General features: G+C 48.1%; 1 protein-coding gene across 1 annotated transcript in view; it reads left to right on the top strand.

Annotated features, from left to right (window-relative positions):
• Positions 1–17,077, top strand: part of LOC147086334 (spatacsin-like) — an 86,228-nt gene that overhangs the window by 20,749 nt on the left and 48,402 nt on the right. The window contains exons 6-8 of the mRNA XM_085978233.1: positions 2,913–3,053; positions 3,440–3,888; positions 6,107–6,252. Coding sequence (XP_085834359.1) covers positions 2,913–3,053; positions 3,440–3,888; positions 6,107–6,252 — 736 coding nt within the window. The remainder of the gene's footprint in view (positions 1–2,912; positions 3,054–3,439; positions 3,889–6,106; positions 6,253–17,077) is intronic.

Here is a 17,077-nt window from a genome sequence, read left to right as displayed (position 1 = left end):
TCTGACCATAATGTGTACTTCCTCAACATCGTTGATGAGTACTCCCGTTTCCCCTTTGCCTTCCCCTGCCCAGACATGACCAGTACTATGGTCATTAAATGCCTGAACGAACTCTTCGCCTTGTTCGGGTTCCCGAACTATATACATAGTGACCGGGGCTCCTCCTTCATGAGCGAGGAACTCCGTCAGTTTCTACTAGCGAGAGGTATTGCAGCAAGCAGGACCACCAGCTACAACCCCCGAGGGAACGGCCAGGTGGAAAGAGAGAACGCGACGGTATGGAAGGCCGTCCTCTTAGCCTTAAAGTCTAAGGGCCTCCCGCTGGCAGGAAGTCCTCCCGACAGCGCTGCATTCCATCCGGTCACTACTTTGCACTGCCGTTAACGCCACCCCCCATGAACGAATGTTTGTTTTCCCCAGGAAGTCGACTACGGGAACCACTCTACCAACCTGGCTGACCTCTCCGGGGCCCGTCTTGCTGCGAAAGCACGTGAGGGCCCATAAAACGGACCCCCTGGTCGAGAGGGTGAACCTCCTGCACGCCAACCCCTAGTACGCCTACGTGGCTTACCCAGACGGGCGGGAGGATACTGTCTCCTTACGAGACCTCGCACCCTCGGGCACTCCGGAGACACCACCTTTACCCCCCCCCCCACCACCCCCCCAATTCCAGCCCAGGTAGACGGCATGCCGGAACCCCACGAGCCTTCGCCGACCACGCAGACACCAGCATTAACACCGGATAATGCAACACCGCCGCTGCGACGATCGGAGAGGCTTACGAAGCCTCCGGACAGACTGACATACCAGAACTGGTAGTACACTTCACCCCGCCGGACTCAAATCTAAAGAAGGGGTGAATGTGGTAAACCACTTTTATCGTTCACTATCGTTACACTATAGTTATCACTGTTATATTGTTCTCACTGTTCTCACTGTTGTATCACTATACGAGGTCGCCTCTTGTCACGCTGTTATACCTGGGCTGACCATCACTGACTCCGCCCATGGCTCCACCTACCTGCCCAGGTATAAAGGTAGTCGACTGGCTGGTATTCCTCCTTGTTGGATCCGATCACCCATGAGGGTGGGCTCTGTTATTTAGTCAATAAAAACCTATAGTTACTTTCCTAACTCGTCGCTTTTCATTGGACGAATTGATAGGTATATCAATGATTAAACTAGTTGCTTCAAAAAAGTGCAGGACTTGGGGAAATATACCACAAGAGGAGGCACTTAATACCCCCCTCCCCCAAAAATGCTGGTCCTGATAGAATTAACGCAAGTCTCTTTTTTGACTCTTGTCTGATCGTGCCCTGTAGCCACCACTGTCTGCTGCTTTCTTCTCTTGGAATAGCTTTGCTGGAGTTCTTCAGATGACACTTTTGACAACTGCAATAGACTTGGAAAGAAATGGTGTCTCCGCCGAATGTTTTAACCTGAAAATTCATGCCACCGTTACCAAATCCAAACTCTAATGTCCCATATGAAAGTTTTCACATTGTGGTTTAACATTATAATGAAACAAGAAATGTCTTGCCATATTTGTATTACTGCTCATTGTGGCTATTCCTTAGATGGTGGCACATGGTAATGGGTCATCCCAAACATTTGGGGGTTGATTTTCAGTGTGCCGTGAGGCGGGCTTTTAAGCGTGCGGGGGGGCAAAAATCCTGAATTCGGGGGTCCTGACACCATCCCACCCAAAACCCACCTCCACGTAAGTTTCAAAGGAGGCTGGTACCTGCCCCGCACTGGGAACCGCCGACCCGAGGCGGGAAGGGATTAGTGCCAATTAACTGCCAGTTAACAGGCAGTTTTTAGCCTAATCCCTATTTTGAGGGGGTGTCGTGTGGGATTCCCGACGGCTTCAAACCACGCCAGGTTAGAGCAGGTGGGCCGTCGGGTTGAAGGACTTGGAGGGGTTGAGATGTCGGTGTTCAGGTGAGTGATGGGTGCATGAGTGCAAAGGTAAGTGTGTTTGGTGTGTCTAAAGTGTGTAAAGAAGTTTAAATTACCTGTACTTACCTTTACAGCCTTTCTTCCTCTAGGCTTCAGGAGTCCATCATTCAGCCAGCACTGAAAGCTGAATGGCTGCGAGCTGTCAGAAGTGACCGCCTGCAGCTTTCAGTGCCGGCGAGAGTTCTAACTGAGTCTGCGTAGAAGGACTCGGGTTAGAAGTAAGACTGTCAGCGTTTGACAGCTTCAAACAGCTATGAAACACTGATATTTCATCTGTCAACATGTCTTGGCAGATGAAATTTCAGTCTGTGACGTCACCTGTTGCCGGGTGGCCCTTAATTGGCCTGCTGAGCCCGCTGGGCGGGCTCAACAAGGTCAATCAAGGGAAAATCGCGTGGATTGGTCGCATCTCGATGGAGGCGGGACTAAAACCCAAAAGTTGTAGTCCCGCCTCCTTCCCGACTGCTGAATGAAAATCCAGCCCCTGGTTTCTTATCTTTCATGGAAGAGCATGGCATCTATTTGGAACCTGCCTGAGATCCAAAACTAGACATGTGCAAAGTTGTGTGCACGATCCTACTTTCTACGATACAGTGCTGCAATTTCATTTTTTAAAATTGTGCGCCAATCAGACGTCACATTTTGTCACAGGTGCAGAACAAGCTTCTGAGCTACATTCCAATCTCCACAACTTCCTCGCCAAACAATAATTCTAATCGAGTGCGTGCCACTTAATAATAATTCGTTTTGTGGCCTTTGTAGGGACAGAGTTTCACCCTAGCTGAATAATGCATGATGATAAAACTAGGTGTCACCTGACTGGGCAGTATCAGAGGATCTGCCAGTCAGTGTTTAAAAGGACAGTTTCTGCACCTGTTCTGCTCTTAGAGTTTCAGTAGGAATCCAGGATTGATCTATACCGTGAAATTCCGATTATGTTGTTCTTGCAGAAAGCACCCTGAGCACTTGCAGCGTGCGAGTAGAGCTTCAGATGATGCACCTTTGAAAGCGCCTGCTGGCATCGATGAGGATGACCTTGCCAGTTCTGTGTACAGCGATAAAGTGCTCAACCTACCGTTTCAAACTGATCGGTAAGGGTAGACACCTGAAAAGATTGCTTTCAATAATGATGGCATTGGAATGCATTTGATTTTAATTTGTATGAATTTTTATAAATGAATATTTTAAGATAATTGGCAAAAAAATTCCAAGGGGAAATGAGGAGAATTTTTTTTTACGCAGCGAGTTGTTGTGACCTGGAACGCGCTGCCTGAAAGGGCGGTGGAAGCAGATTCAATAGTAACTTTCAAAAGGGAATGGGATAAATACTTGAAAAGGAAAAATTTGCAGGGCTATAGGGAAAGAGCTGAAGAGTGAGACTGATTGAGGGACTAATAATAGTGTTTATTGTCTTAAAGTGTGCATTTCTAGGATTGTTTTATTATATAATATAAATACTTTATATGTTTGTTTAAAGGTCCTGGAAGGCCTGCTTGGGAACTTTCTACAACAAGACTAAAGCATCGTCGGCAGAAGGATTCCTGAAAAGCCCTTCCACTCCCTGGTATCACCCTCTGTCCCGTCGGAATTCTAATGATGCACCCCACCATGTTGATTTTCATAAAGCTCCCGTAGTATCCCGTGATAATACTGCTAAAAGCTTTGGACAGAAGGAGGATCAGAACAGCAGAGCAAATACATTGCAAGGGATGGTGCAGCTTCAGGGACTGAAAGAATCCATGAGTATCGAGACGGTGTCTGTTTCTGGGTTCAGTGTTTTATTCACTCTCGTTGCACCTGACTCTGGAGCATTGACTGTCGCCTTCTGGGACTTGGAAACACAACAAGTGAAATATCATCACATCGATGGCCATTCCTTACCAGTGGAAGGAGACGGGAAGGATGAATTATGCCTGTTTCTCACAGGTACGCTTTCGATGATGGTTTTTAAAATAAATATTTGTATAGTGTCTTTATATCATCTGCCAGAAATGTCTCCAAGCGCTTCACACAATGAGTTACTGTTTCTTCTTTGTTGGCAAAGCACAGCAGCCATTCTGTGCCAGCAGTGTCCCATGGATAGCTATGAGATGAATGATGTTTATATCGGTGGTGGTAGCTGAGGGGGGGACTATTGGTTAAAATACCGAGACAACGCCCTGCTCCTCTCCCAGAATATCCCATAAAACTATCCGAACGATGCGGGCAGGCCGCCGGGATCTCAGTTTAACATCTTAACCGAAGGATACTCAATCTTAACCCCTTCGCTGCTCAAACCTCTGCATAAAGGATCACAGTTGACTCTGGAATGGAATAATTGGCATTTCAGCATTCACTGCAGTCCTAATCTTTGGATGTGTATGCAGCGAACGGTAAAGTTCACAAGAACAGACTTAATTATTTGTGCACTAATGCGGTAAGTGCGATGTGAATGCACACAGCACCAGGCAGGACCCGAACTGTTCTCAGTGGATTGAGCTGAAGTTGTGCAGGGAAAGATATTTGGGATGAGTACATGTCCATTTATCATAGAATCATAGAATGGTACAGCACAGAGGAGGCCATTAGGCCCATTGTGCCTGTGCTGGCTGTTTGAAAGAGCTCTCCAATTAGTCCCACTCCCCAGCCCTTTCCTTGTAGCCCTGCAACATTTCTCCTTTGCTCTTCATTGTCTGGATTGTGCACTCAAAGTACCTGCTGTATCTTTTTCTGGGAGGAGGCAGGGGAAGAGTGCATCACAAATGTCAGTTTCTTTCTGTTAATGGAAGTATCAGCTTCGATTTTGTACTTGAATCTCTGGAGTGGGACTTGAACCCACAACTTTCTGATTCAGAGGAGAGAGTGCTGCCCACTGAGCCACGGCTGACACTAAATTGGACGGCTGCTGTTTTCTATAGCTTATGAAAGGTTTCTGCTCGTAGAGTTTTTTCACTTGTGCCAGAAACATTTTCAAAACCAAGGAATCTGCTTTCTCTACACGCTTGGTGTCGACCTTATCGTGAAGCACTTTGAGACGTTTTTCGGCAGATGAAGAGTGCTGCATAAATGCAAGGTGTTGTTGCTGTTGTCAATCATGATGCTGCCATTGAGGTGCTGACATCTCCCCCTTAGGCCAGTGCTGTTCTTTTTCACCCTCCTGAGGGAAGAAAGTTCCAACAATTGGACAGAGTCGATCAAGATCCGGGTCTCCATTTCCAGCAATTTACTTTTATAATTGAATCTTTCCTGAAGCTCACATTAAAATGGATGATAGACGAATCACTGCGAGGCACTGCAGCTTGGCCTTTGACTAAACACAAAGTCCAGATTGTTTAAAAGGCCAATGTAGTGACGCTACAATCCTACAATAAATAGGAACTGCATGTCTGGGCTAATGAAATGTATCGTTTCAAAGAAGAAATGTTCTATTCATAATTGGAAATAATAGCATCAGTTAATGACTTTGTATTAAGCATACTGCCCCACTGAACTTGTGTGTGGCCATGCTGCATTGTTTTTAATGCAGTAATCGGATGCATATCCCAATCCAACAAGGAAAGAACTACATTTCATAACTATAATTCTATCTGAATTTTAAAAAAAGTGGGATTTGAATGTCGGATTGGTGACGTTCATTATTTTGTTTCTCTCTTTCTGCCCTCCTCTCCTGGAGTGCTGACGTACAAGGCTTTAGTTCCATGGACACGAACAGCCCAAGTAACTCTTTTTCCTATCTGTGCCTCGACGGTCGTGTAGACAGATTATTTGCCTGTGGGTAACATTAGAAACCAGACCGATCTTGTCCTCGCCCAAGGTGCACCGATGCACACTGTCAGCAGAATAGCAATTGGGAGTGGAGATTTTGGCTGTCGCTGCCCCCCAGCCCACGGTCCTGTGGTTAAGTACACACAACTATTGCCCTCACCGGTTGACAAACTGAAAGTCGACCCTGGGACCTTGTTGACCCCTCTGGCTCAGTACCGTGCAGTGCATTTACCAACTGAATCATTTGTGAAGTTTAGTAAGTTTTCCATTTGACAAATGAATCTTAATAATTGGCACATTCTGACTTACAAAAGGGCTTCAAAGATTAAATAAAAAATAAAAAATCCCAAAGTACGCAGTAAACATGATTCACTTGCTGTTGTTTCTTTATTTGGTTTAGACGCTGGCCTTTCCATGGTGGTGTTTGGTTTCTCTCAAGAAGACCTGTTGAATCGCCTAATGATTTATGGGAAAGCAGGCACTGTCGACTCATTGTGCCATCTCAATAATTGGAATCGCTGTTCAATTCCCATCCACGCATTAGAGGTAAGGGCACTGGGGAGACTGCGACAGAATTAAGAAAAATGAAAAGCTTGCATTCTTAATACATTTTTCGCTAAATTCCAACATAAAGATGTTTGTCGGGCACTGTTTAGAGAAGTGTGCATGTTAATCCAACAACAACTTGCATTTATACAGCGCCTTTAATGCCGTAAAATGTACCAAGGCGCTTCACAGGAGCGATTATCAAACAAAATTTGACATCGTGCCACATGAGATATTTGGACAGATGAACAAAAGCTTGGTCAAAAAGGCAGGTTTTGCAGAGCATCTTAAAGGAGGCCAGAGAGAGGCAGAGAGGTTTAGGGAGGGAATTCCTGAGTTTAGGGCCCAGGCAGCTGATGGCACAGCCGCCAATGGTGGAGCGATGGAAATTGGGGGTGTGCAACGAGCCAGAATTGGAGGAGTGCAGAGATCTTGGAGGGTTGTAGGGCTGGAGGAGGTTACAGTGATGGGGACGGGTGAGGCCATGGAGGGATTTGAAAACCAAAGATGAGAATTATAAAATCGAGGCGTTGCCGGACTGGGAGCCAATGTATGTCAGCGAGCACAGGGGTGAGGGGTGAACGGGACTTGGTGCGAGTTAGCAGAGTTTTGGATGAGCTCAAGTTTATGGAGGGCGTTGTGTTCATAGGTCTATAGCAGTTGATGCATGACTTACATTTCCTTCAGCTGCTATAGCCGATCTCACTGCAACTCCCTCCTTGGCTTCTCTGCCTTCAAAGGCCTTTCTGATTATGGTTTTGCCCCCACTGAGTAAATGACTGCAAGGTGAGAGAGCTACCAACAGCCAGGCAAAGCTTTCCTCAGGCCACCGTTTACAGCAGAACCATAACTGTTTTCCTTCTTGCTCTATGTAGCAACATCGTAAATGTGGTCAATACCTCCCCCTTGATGTTGCTTGAAGTCTCTCCTGTTGAAAGGATTTATCAAATTCTCAACAGGTTATGTATGAAAATTGAGCATTTTGCTAACTAGTCACATCTGCAAACACTGCTTAATAACTTTTATTAAACATTATTTAACTGGGTTTTCATGAAACCTGTTGAGTGACGTGATCTTTTTACATCGCACTGGATTTACACCAAACTAATTACATGCATTCCTCTCGTGCAGTTCTGCCTGTTGAATAACTTCTGTGAATTGCTCATGAGCCGACTTGCTGAGAGGTCTTGTTGTTTGTTGACTTCTCAGAAAGAGATATTGGCTGGGTTCTGGTCTCCAGCTCCCAGCCATTCGTTCCTGAGTTGTGTGTGGTATGCGGGGGGGGGGGCGGAGGCGGAGAGTCCTCTGGGGGAATTACTGTTACTGCAATGATTTTAAGTCACCCCTCATCGTGCACACTGGCCACTCAGGCTTCACCCGACACTCGGGCAGCTTTCATGAGCGATCCCGATCGATGAGTACTGACAGCCTCGTTAACCATGAGGAGGTGGGGCGGATGGGGTGTGGCGGGGGGGGAGTGGAGCAAAGAGTCACAGCCGAGCCCGTTCCTGTCGACACCTAAAGCTTTGACCACACTCAATCAGCTCCGATGGATGGGTCACATTGTCCGCATGCCCGATATGAGACTCCCAAAACAAGCGCTGGGAATCCCTGGCCCAAGACCGCACAATGTGGAGGACAAGCATCCGGGAAGGCGCCGAACACCTCAAGTCTCTTCGCCGGTAGCAAGCGGAAGCCAAGCGCAGGCAGCGCAAGGAGCGCACGTTAACCCAAGCACCCCACCCACCCGCCCCTTCAACCACCGTCTGCCCCACCTGTGACCGAGACTGTAGGTCCCGCATTGGACTCATCAATCACCTGAGAACTCATTTTTAATGTGGAAGCAAGTCATCCTCGGTTCCGAGGGACTGCCTAAGAAGAAGACACGTGCACTTGCAGCAGAAGTCGGTGGTCAGCAATCCAAAGGTCCCTGCCGATCACCCCCTCCCGAGCCCAGCGGCACTGAGGCAGATTGTTGCGCCCCCTACTGGGTGTCCTGGGTGAGGCCTGCCTACTCCGCACTCGCTGGGGAGGAAGCATTCCTGGACTGTACTGTTCAGAGCCAGACCAGACTTCTACCCAACGCTTCAGTGGGAGATCTCGCCCTTGCAGATGCTTAACAATATTTGCCATCTGAAACTTCTGCTTGCTCGTCCAAAGTTACCTACTTGCAGCGTTATATGTTTCTTTCTTATTATTATTACAAGTTTCCACAATGCACAAAGATTTATTTCAAGGGGGACGATGTTGGCTCCCTCTGCCCGGCGTTCCTTGAAGTGGGCCCTATAGCCTCACCGCCCCGTTAACGCCGGCGATGTGACCCCCCACCCACCCCTTGGCATTTTGAAAGGGGCCTACCTCCGGGTGTCCAAAGTCCTGGCCCGATTCAGGCCCCCTTTCAATATGGAAATCGGGGTCCTACGGCCTAAATAGGACGGCGATCGCCATTTTACGTATGTGCCGGTTGGAGCCTTTAACAGAAAGCTAGATAAGCACGTGAGGGAGAAAGGAATAGAAGGTTATGCAGGTGGGGTGAGATGAAGTAGGGGTGGAAGGAGGCTCGTGTGGAGCATAAACACCGGCACGGACCTGTTGGGCCGAATGGCCTGTTTCTGTGCTGTAAATTCTATGTCATTCTAGCCGGTGCAGTACCGGCTAAGACCCAGTTCCACGGGCGGTGGAGGGGACGAGGCCCAGCCAAAGGCAAGCCCTGAATTATTTTTGTGGATCCCAGAGGAGCAGGAGCTCACCTCCTGGGCCCACAAAAAATAACCTGGGCCTCTGCCGCCCTGGGAGACTCCCACCCTCCGTGACCACGAAACCCCCAACCCCCTCCCCCCCCTCCCATTCCCCGCCCGCCCGCCACCCCGCGTGGCAGCTCTAGGCCCTTTGGGTCTCCTTTGTCGAATCTGGCAAACTTTCATCGGGAGGCCAGTTTGGCGCTCCCTGCAGCTCGCCTGGCCAATGTCAATGAGGCCCGGAGCCTCACAAATCACAGAGGTCGGGGGGGGCGAAGGAAGGGTCACTTCGCCTCCCAACTGGGCAACCAACTGGCCCCCTTGGCCAGTCCCCTGCCCAAGAATCAAAAAATAGTCCCCAATATTTTCATAACTTTCAAAAGGGAATTGGAGAAAGACGTGAAGTGGATATATTTGCAGGGCTATGGGGAAAGAGTAGGGGCGGGGGAGGGTCTAATTGGAGAGCTCTTTCAAAGAACTGGCACAGGCACGACGGGCCGAATCTTTGAGGGCTTTGTCTCACTCTCGAGAGTGACGGAGAGTTGGGTGTCAAGGCAGATTCCATCAACTGTCCCTGTGTTCCCAAACAAGCTTTGCCCAACCCTCTGGCGTAGATCTGAACTGCAATAGAAAATAAAAATTCGGGGAGAGGTGTAAAACGGGCTGCCGACACTATCGGCCCAAAGTCAAGATCTACCCCACCCTCCCAACCCTTCCTCATGGAGACAGACATACAGAGGGACCTGGGTGTCCTTGTACACCAGTCACTGAAAGTAAACATGCAGGTGCAGCAAGCAGTTAGGAAGGCAAATGGTATGTTGGCCTTCATTGCAAGAGGATTTGAGTACAAGAGCAAGGATGTCTTACTACAGTTATACAGGGCCTTGGTGAGACCACACCTGGAGCACTGTGCTCAGTTTTGGTCTCCTTACCTAAGAAAGGATATACTTGCCATAGAGGGAGTGCAGCGAAGGTTCACCAGACTGATTCCTGGAATGGCAGGATTGTTGTATGAGGAGAGATTGGGTCGACTAGGCCTGTATTCACTAGAGTTTAGATAATGAGAGGGGATCTCATTGAAACGTATAAAATTCTGACAGGGCTAGACAGACTGGATGCAGGGAGGATGTTTCCCCTGGCTGGGGGGGGTCTAGAACGAGGGGTCAGTGTCTCAGGATACGGGGTAGGACATTTAGGACTGAGATGAGGAAAAATTTCTTCACTTAGAGGGTGGTGAACCTGTGGAATTCTCTACCCCAGAAAGCTGTGGAGGCCAAGTCACTGAATATATTTAAGAAGGAGATAGATAAATTTCTAGACACAAAAGGCATCAAGGGGTATGGGGAGAGAGCGGGAATATGGTATTGAGATAGAGGATCAGCCATGATCATACTGAATGGCGGAACAGGTTTGAAGGGCTGTATGGCCGACTCCTGCTCCTATTTTTCCATGTTTCTTTCTGTGTTTCCACGACAGCACCTGAAGGAAGGGAAGAACGTTATGCCCTTTACTACAACCAGTCAGAATTGGGGGGCAGTTCTGAGCAGCTCAAGTAGGTCACAGTGTGATCAAAATTATGCAGGAGCCGAGTTTAGTGAGCCACCGTCACCAAGGGTACTGCCGAAGCCTCCAAGTCATTGGGTATACATTCCCTTGGAGCCTTCTGACCACAGTGAAATGGCCTTTCAGTTGAAGACCTCGCTTAAAGTGCAAGCATTGACTATTTGTAGGTTTAAATATGGAAGGACCATACAGAGCTGGAAACTTTCATCGTTTCGCATTCTATTAGTTAATGCAGGAGTTTTTAGTGCTTTTATTTAAAAAAAAAAGCAATATCTTTTATTGTCCTTCCAAGCTGGATGTTTGCTTGGTTGCATATCTATTCTGTCTGTCTGTCTGTCCTAAAGTTATAGAGCGTACCTACACGTGCGTTACATCAAAAGAAAGCTTACGATTCCGGAACGGTCATAAGCGTATTTACGTTTCGGTGAGACAAAAATTGCGCCCGCGGTATCCAAAAAACTTTCAAAATTCCGCTCATTATCCGCTCATTAGCATAGAGTGACATTAAGGTCGACCAATCGTACGGTCGAGCGACCCGACGGTCGACCAATCGCTGCGTGGCGGAGGCGGGTTTGTCGCGTGTGCCGGCAGGCCCCTCCTAGAGTCGAGCGACGGGACGATTGACCAATCCTACGCTTCGGTGACATGACGGTCGACCAATCGGTGCATGTGTGGGCGGGCTTAATCGTTTTGAACCGAGGTGAGTGTCAGCCATCTTGATTCGTAAGTTTCTTTTTTTTTTCCCACTTTCTGTACGTGTACAGGGGATTTTATGCAGCACAAATTCAGTACTTAGGAGCCCAACTAGCTCATTATATTATTTGCGTGTCATAAATGAGTCCAGTATGTCCATTTTTTCTCGAGGTCTGATGCCTGCAGGCCTCAGGCCTCAAGCTTTGAAGCCTGGCCATCTGTTTGCCAGCATATCTTCTAACTTTATATCTTCTTTCCTTAAAAAAAATTCGCCTTTTGTAGTTAGGAGGGATTCTTTTTAAAAAAATACAAATTTCCGATGTTGTACTTTGTAGCTCCTTTTTTTAAAAATAAAGAAATTTTGCAGTTTTTTAATTTAAAAAAAATACATTTTGCCTGCTTCCAACCGACATGACAAAATGGCCTCCGGCTTCTTCACCCGCCCTGAAGGCTGGCTGACAGCTTTTTTTTCTTTACTTTCCCAACACCCCCCCCCCCCGCCCCCACCCCCATACCCGTTGCTCGCGCGTCCACTGACTCAGGCTGGGAGCACGGGGTCTCCTGGGCGGTTGCGCCCGCAGCGCGATATCACGAGCGGCGCCGGAGGGAGAGGGGGGAGGGTACCCGTTGCTGGGAGCACGGAGTCTCCTGGGCGGTTGCGTCCGCAGCGCGATATCATGAGCGGCGCCGGAGGGAGAGGGCTGGAAAGACTGAGGGGTGGGTGGGAGAGGGAGGGAGGGAAGGAGTGAGGGGTGGGAGAGGGAGGTAGGGAGAAAGTGAAAGGGAGTGAGTGAGAGGAGGGGTGGGAGAGGGAGGGTGGGAGAGGGAGAAAGTGAAAGGGAGTGAGTAGAGGAGGGGAGAGGGGGAGGGAAGGAGAAAATGAAAGGGAGGCAGTGAGGAGGGGGGGAGAGAGAGGAGGGGGGGGAGGGGGGGGAGGAGGAGGGAGAAGAGGGGAGGAGGGAGGACATCAATGCCCGAGCTCAGACGTTTAGCTAAGCGCAGAGAGACAGAAACTCACCTCAGATGGTGTCCACCGGGGCTGCGCAGTCTCCGTCTCCTCACACAACACACACCCTCTCTCCCCTCCCCCTCTACTCTCCCCCCCCTCCCTCCCTCCACCCCCCTCCCCCTCCCTCCTTCCCTCCCTCCCCCCTCCCCCCCCCCCGTCGCGCTCTCTCCCCCCCCCCCAGTCACACACTCTCTTCCCCCCCAGTCACGCTCTCTCTCTCTTCCAACAACAACATGCCCTCGAAAAAGCCTCGGCACCGCCGGGCACTCCAGCTAGTTGCTTAATATTGGAATACCCGTGTGGATTGATATCAGATATCAATGACCAGTGGGCAAGTCTCTCTGTCCTCTATATTAATGAGAAGCATTCTCCCATTTAAATAAACAACGACAAAAAAATGTTTTTTAAAATTCATTCATGGGATGTGGGCGTCGCCGGCAAGGCCAGCATTTATTGCCCATCACTAACTGTCCTCGAGAAAAGGTGGCGGTGAGCCGCCTTCTTGAACCGCTACAATCTGTGCTTCTTTGTAGCGGTTTTTTACAACTGAGTGACTTGCTCGGCCCTTTCATAGGGCAGTTAAGAGTCAACCACATTGCTGTGGGTCTGGAGTCACATATAGGCAAGTCCAGGTAAGGACGGCAGATTTCTTTCCCTAAAGGACATTAGTAAACCAGATGGGTTTTTACCACAATCCGATAGTTTCATGGTCACCATTACTGATACTAACTTTTTATTCCAGATTTATTTAGTTAATTGAATTTAAATTCCCCAGCTACCGTGGTGGGATTTGAACTCACGTCATCGGATTGTTAGTCCAGATCTCTGGATTACTAGTCCAGTAACACAACCACTATGCTCCCGTACCCCTGTATCTCAGTATTTCACACAGAGACCCATTAACGTGCTCTTTACTGATAATGCCCACCGAAATTTCGACCCCATTGGAAAAGTACCTCCAGAATTCCTGGGTCCTGGGCCCCAAGAACATCTGGAGTCCCTCCACATCTCCTCCCCTTCACACAACCCAAACACACACCCCGACCCATTAAAATACAAATATGTAGTAAAACGCATGGCCCATAGAATGCTTACACACTGCATTAATAATAAATCAAATCCTATCAGAACATGGGACCCTGGGCTTTATAAATAGAGGCATAGGGCTTGATTTTCATTGAGGAGGCGGGACTACAACTTTCGGGGTTGTAGTCCCGCCTCCATCGAGTTGTAGCCAACCCAGCGGGCTCAGTAGGCCAATTAAGGGCCATCCAACAGGTGATGTCACAGATTGACATTTCATCTGTCAAGACCTTTTGACAGATGAAATATCAGCGTTCGACAGCTGTTTGAAGCTGTCAAACACTGACAATCTGTACTCTATGTTAATTCCTTCCTCTCAGGATGATTTAGAGATCTCTCTGGAGCAGAAAGCTGAATGCTGCAATTTTTGACATCGCGGCCATTCTGCTTTCTGTACCAGTGAGATGAGGGACTCCCGAGACCTGAAGGAAGGAAGGCTGTAAAGGTAAGTAAAACTTCTTTAAACACACCAAACACACTTACCTCTGCACTCATGCACCCATCACTCACCTGAACACCGGACATCTCGACCCCTCCAAGTCCTTCAGCCCGCCTCGCTAACTTGCCGTGGTTTGGAGCTGTCGGGAATCCCACACTTCAACAATGAAAATAGGGATTAGGCTAAAAATTGCCTGTTAATCCCTTTCCCGCCTCGGGGAGGCGGGTCCCAGTGTGGGCCGGGTACCCACCTCCTTTGAAACTGGCATGGAGGCAGGTTGGGGGCGGGATGGGTTCGTGCCCCTGATTTCGAGATTTTAACCCCCCACACGCCTCCAATCCCGCCTCCATGGCCCAATGAAAATCCAGCCCATAGTGTACAAAAGCCCATAAGTTATGCTGAACCATTATAAAACACTAATTCGGCCCCAGCTGGAGTATTGTGTCCCATTATGGGCACCACACTTTAGGAAGGACGTGAAGGCTTTGGAGAGGGTGTAGAAGAGATTTACTAGAATGGTTCCAGGGATGAGGGATTACAGTTACGTGGATAGACTGGAGAAGCTGGGGTTATTCTCCTTAGAGCAGAGAAGGCTAAGAGGAGATTTGATAGAGGTGATTAAAACCATGAAGGGTTTAGATCGAGTAAATAGAGAGATACTGTTTCCAGTGGCTGAAGGGTCGATAAACAGAGGGCACAGATTTAAGGTGATTGTCAAAAGATAGAGGCGGTGTGAGGTTAGGATCTGTGATAAATCCAGATAGTGGAACAAGGAACTCAAAGAGGCTAGATGTTCGAATTAAAACGAATACTTTATTAACAACTGGGAAACACATTTACAGACAGCCTGCATCAGCATCCTGGCATTCCATCTTGTGCTGACCTTAACAGGAAGTACAACCCCTGACCTTAGCAGCAGCATTGGCTACAGCACCACCCGGTGGACAACCCCAACCATAACAACCCAGATCACTATAGCCCTCCCCCCTTAAGATTTCAGTATGAATTTCTTAACGAACAACCATTCCTAAGGGTCACATAAGAAGTCTCCATTCACCATGTTCCATACTTGATGAATAAGAAATAGGAGCAGGAGTAGGCCATACGGCCCCTCGGGCCTGCTCCGCCATTCAATAGGATCATGGCTGATCTGAATCTAGACTCACGTCCACTTCCCTGCCCTCTCCCCGTAACCCCTAATTCCCTTATCTGCTAGGAAACTGTCTATCTCCGTTTTAAATTTATTTAATGTTGCAGCTTCCACAGCTCTCTGGGGTAGCAAATTCCATAGATTTACTACCCTCTGAGTGAAGAAGTTTCTCCTCATCTCAGTTTTGAAAGCACAGCCCCTTATTCTAAGATTATGCCCCCTAGTTCTAGTCTCACCCATCAGTGGAAACATCCTCACCGCATCCACCCGATCAAGCCCCCTCACAATCTTATATATTTCGATAAGATCGCCTCTCATTCTTCTGAACTCCAATGAGTAGAGTCCTGTTGAGTCTGTATGTCCCAGTTAGGTTTAGGATCAATCACTGGACACAGACAACAAGAATAACTTTTAACAGGTCTTTACTATTCGAAGGTCAGGGCTGAACTGCCCAGCAAATCCTTGCACAACACTTATATACCGGTGTGGTCACCACCGGTATTACAGTATTACAGTATACAGCAGCCAAGAGAAAGTAGTACATCTCTTAAGGTAGTTCTCTTAAGGTGGAACAGGTTACATACACCACAATCCTCCCTTTTTAGCTTAACAGTTATATCCCCATTTAACATAACATAATAACATATATATATACAACTTCATGCAAAACAGTTCAAAGATTCAGTCTCGGAGGAGGCCTCCTGATTCGAGTTGGATAACGCCTTTCAGGGGTCTCTGACTCTCGTTGCTGGGGTGACTCATCTAGTTGGTCTCTTATGGATTGGACATCATCATCAGGTACATTCACTTCTGAGGTAGATGCTTCAGGTTCACTAACTTCTTTCACGGTTGTCTCTGCCGTAACCATGGGTTCGACCCTTGTTCTCGATTCTACCAGTTGGTCAGCATGACGCCGTATTACATTTTCACCAATATCTACCGTGTACATCAGGGGTCCTTGTCTGGCCCGAATTGTTCCAGATTGCCATTTCTCGTTTTTATAGTCCCGGGCTAACACTGGTTGTCCTATTTCGAAACTCCGAGTGGTCTTGTTATTTATATGCTGGAACTGTTTGTTTTCAACTTCCCTCCGCACATTTGGTTTTAACAAGTCCAACCTGGACCGCAACCTCCTGTTGTAGAACATCATGGCAGGACTTTGGTTTGTCACTGCATGAGTGGCATTTCGATATGCCAGTAGGAATTTGTCCACCTTGTGTTGTAGTGGAATCTGATCTTCGCTCATGGCCTTTATTGCTTTTTTAAACGTTTGTACAAATCTCTCGGCCAACCCGTTTGTAGCCGGATAATATGGGGCAGAGGTATAATGTTTCACCCCATTCTTCTTCATGAATCCCTGGAATTCTTCTGACACGAACTGCGGTCCGTTGTCTGAACATATTTGTTCTGGCAATCCATTTCTCGCAAATATCGTTCTTAACACCGCGATCGTCTTTTCCGAGGTAGTGGTAGTCATCTTAATCACTTCTGGCCATTTAGAATGTGCGTCCACCGCAATTAAAAACATGGAGTCCATGAAAGGACCAGCAAAGTCAATATGTACATGTTGCCATGGGGTTGAAGGCCATTCCCATGGATGCAGCGGTGCAATCGGAGGTGCATTTTGCACTTTTTGGCACCCTGAGCAGCTTTTCGTCAGCTCCTCTATCTGTTGGTCGATACCCGGCCACCACACATAAGCCCTAGCAAGGCTTTTCATCTTGACTCCCCCCAGATGACCTTCATGCAGTTCCTTTAGAACTCTCTCTCTTAACTTAGGAGGAATAATCACCCTTGTTCCATACATCAATGTTCCTTGACAGACGGACAGCTGTTCTCGTCTTGCTGAGAATGCCGGTAACAGTGGATCACCATGTGCTGGCCATCCCTTCACTGTCACTTCGTAGACCCTGGACAGTGTTGGGTCGTTCCTGGTTTCTCTTTCAATACTTGCATTGGTGACTGGTAAACATTCGATGATGGTCGAGTGAAATAACTCAACAGGGTCAACCGTCGGTGCCTCCTCCTCTGTAGGTAGTGGCAGGCGCGACAGCCCATCAGCATTACCATGCTGCTTTGTACCTTTGAATTCTATCTGATACTGATGTGCCCCTAGGGAAAGGGACCATCTCTGGAGTCTCTGTGCTGTC

Source organism: Somniosus microcephalus, unplaced genomic scaffold (genome assembly GCF_052327205.1).
Source record: "Somniosus microcephalus isolate GS21.2 unplaced genomic scaffold, FLI_Smic_1.0 unresolved_chr7, whole genome shotgun sequence".
Lineage (NCBI taxonomy): Eukaryota > Metazoa > Chordata > Chondrichthyes > Squaliformes > Somniosidae > Somniosus > Somniosus microcephalus.
Note: the sequence above shows the minus strand (reverse complement) of the source record. Positions and strands in the feature narration are given on the sequence as shown.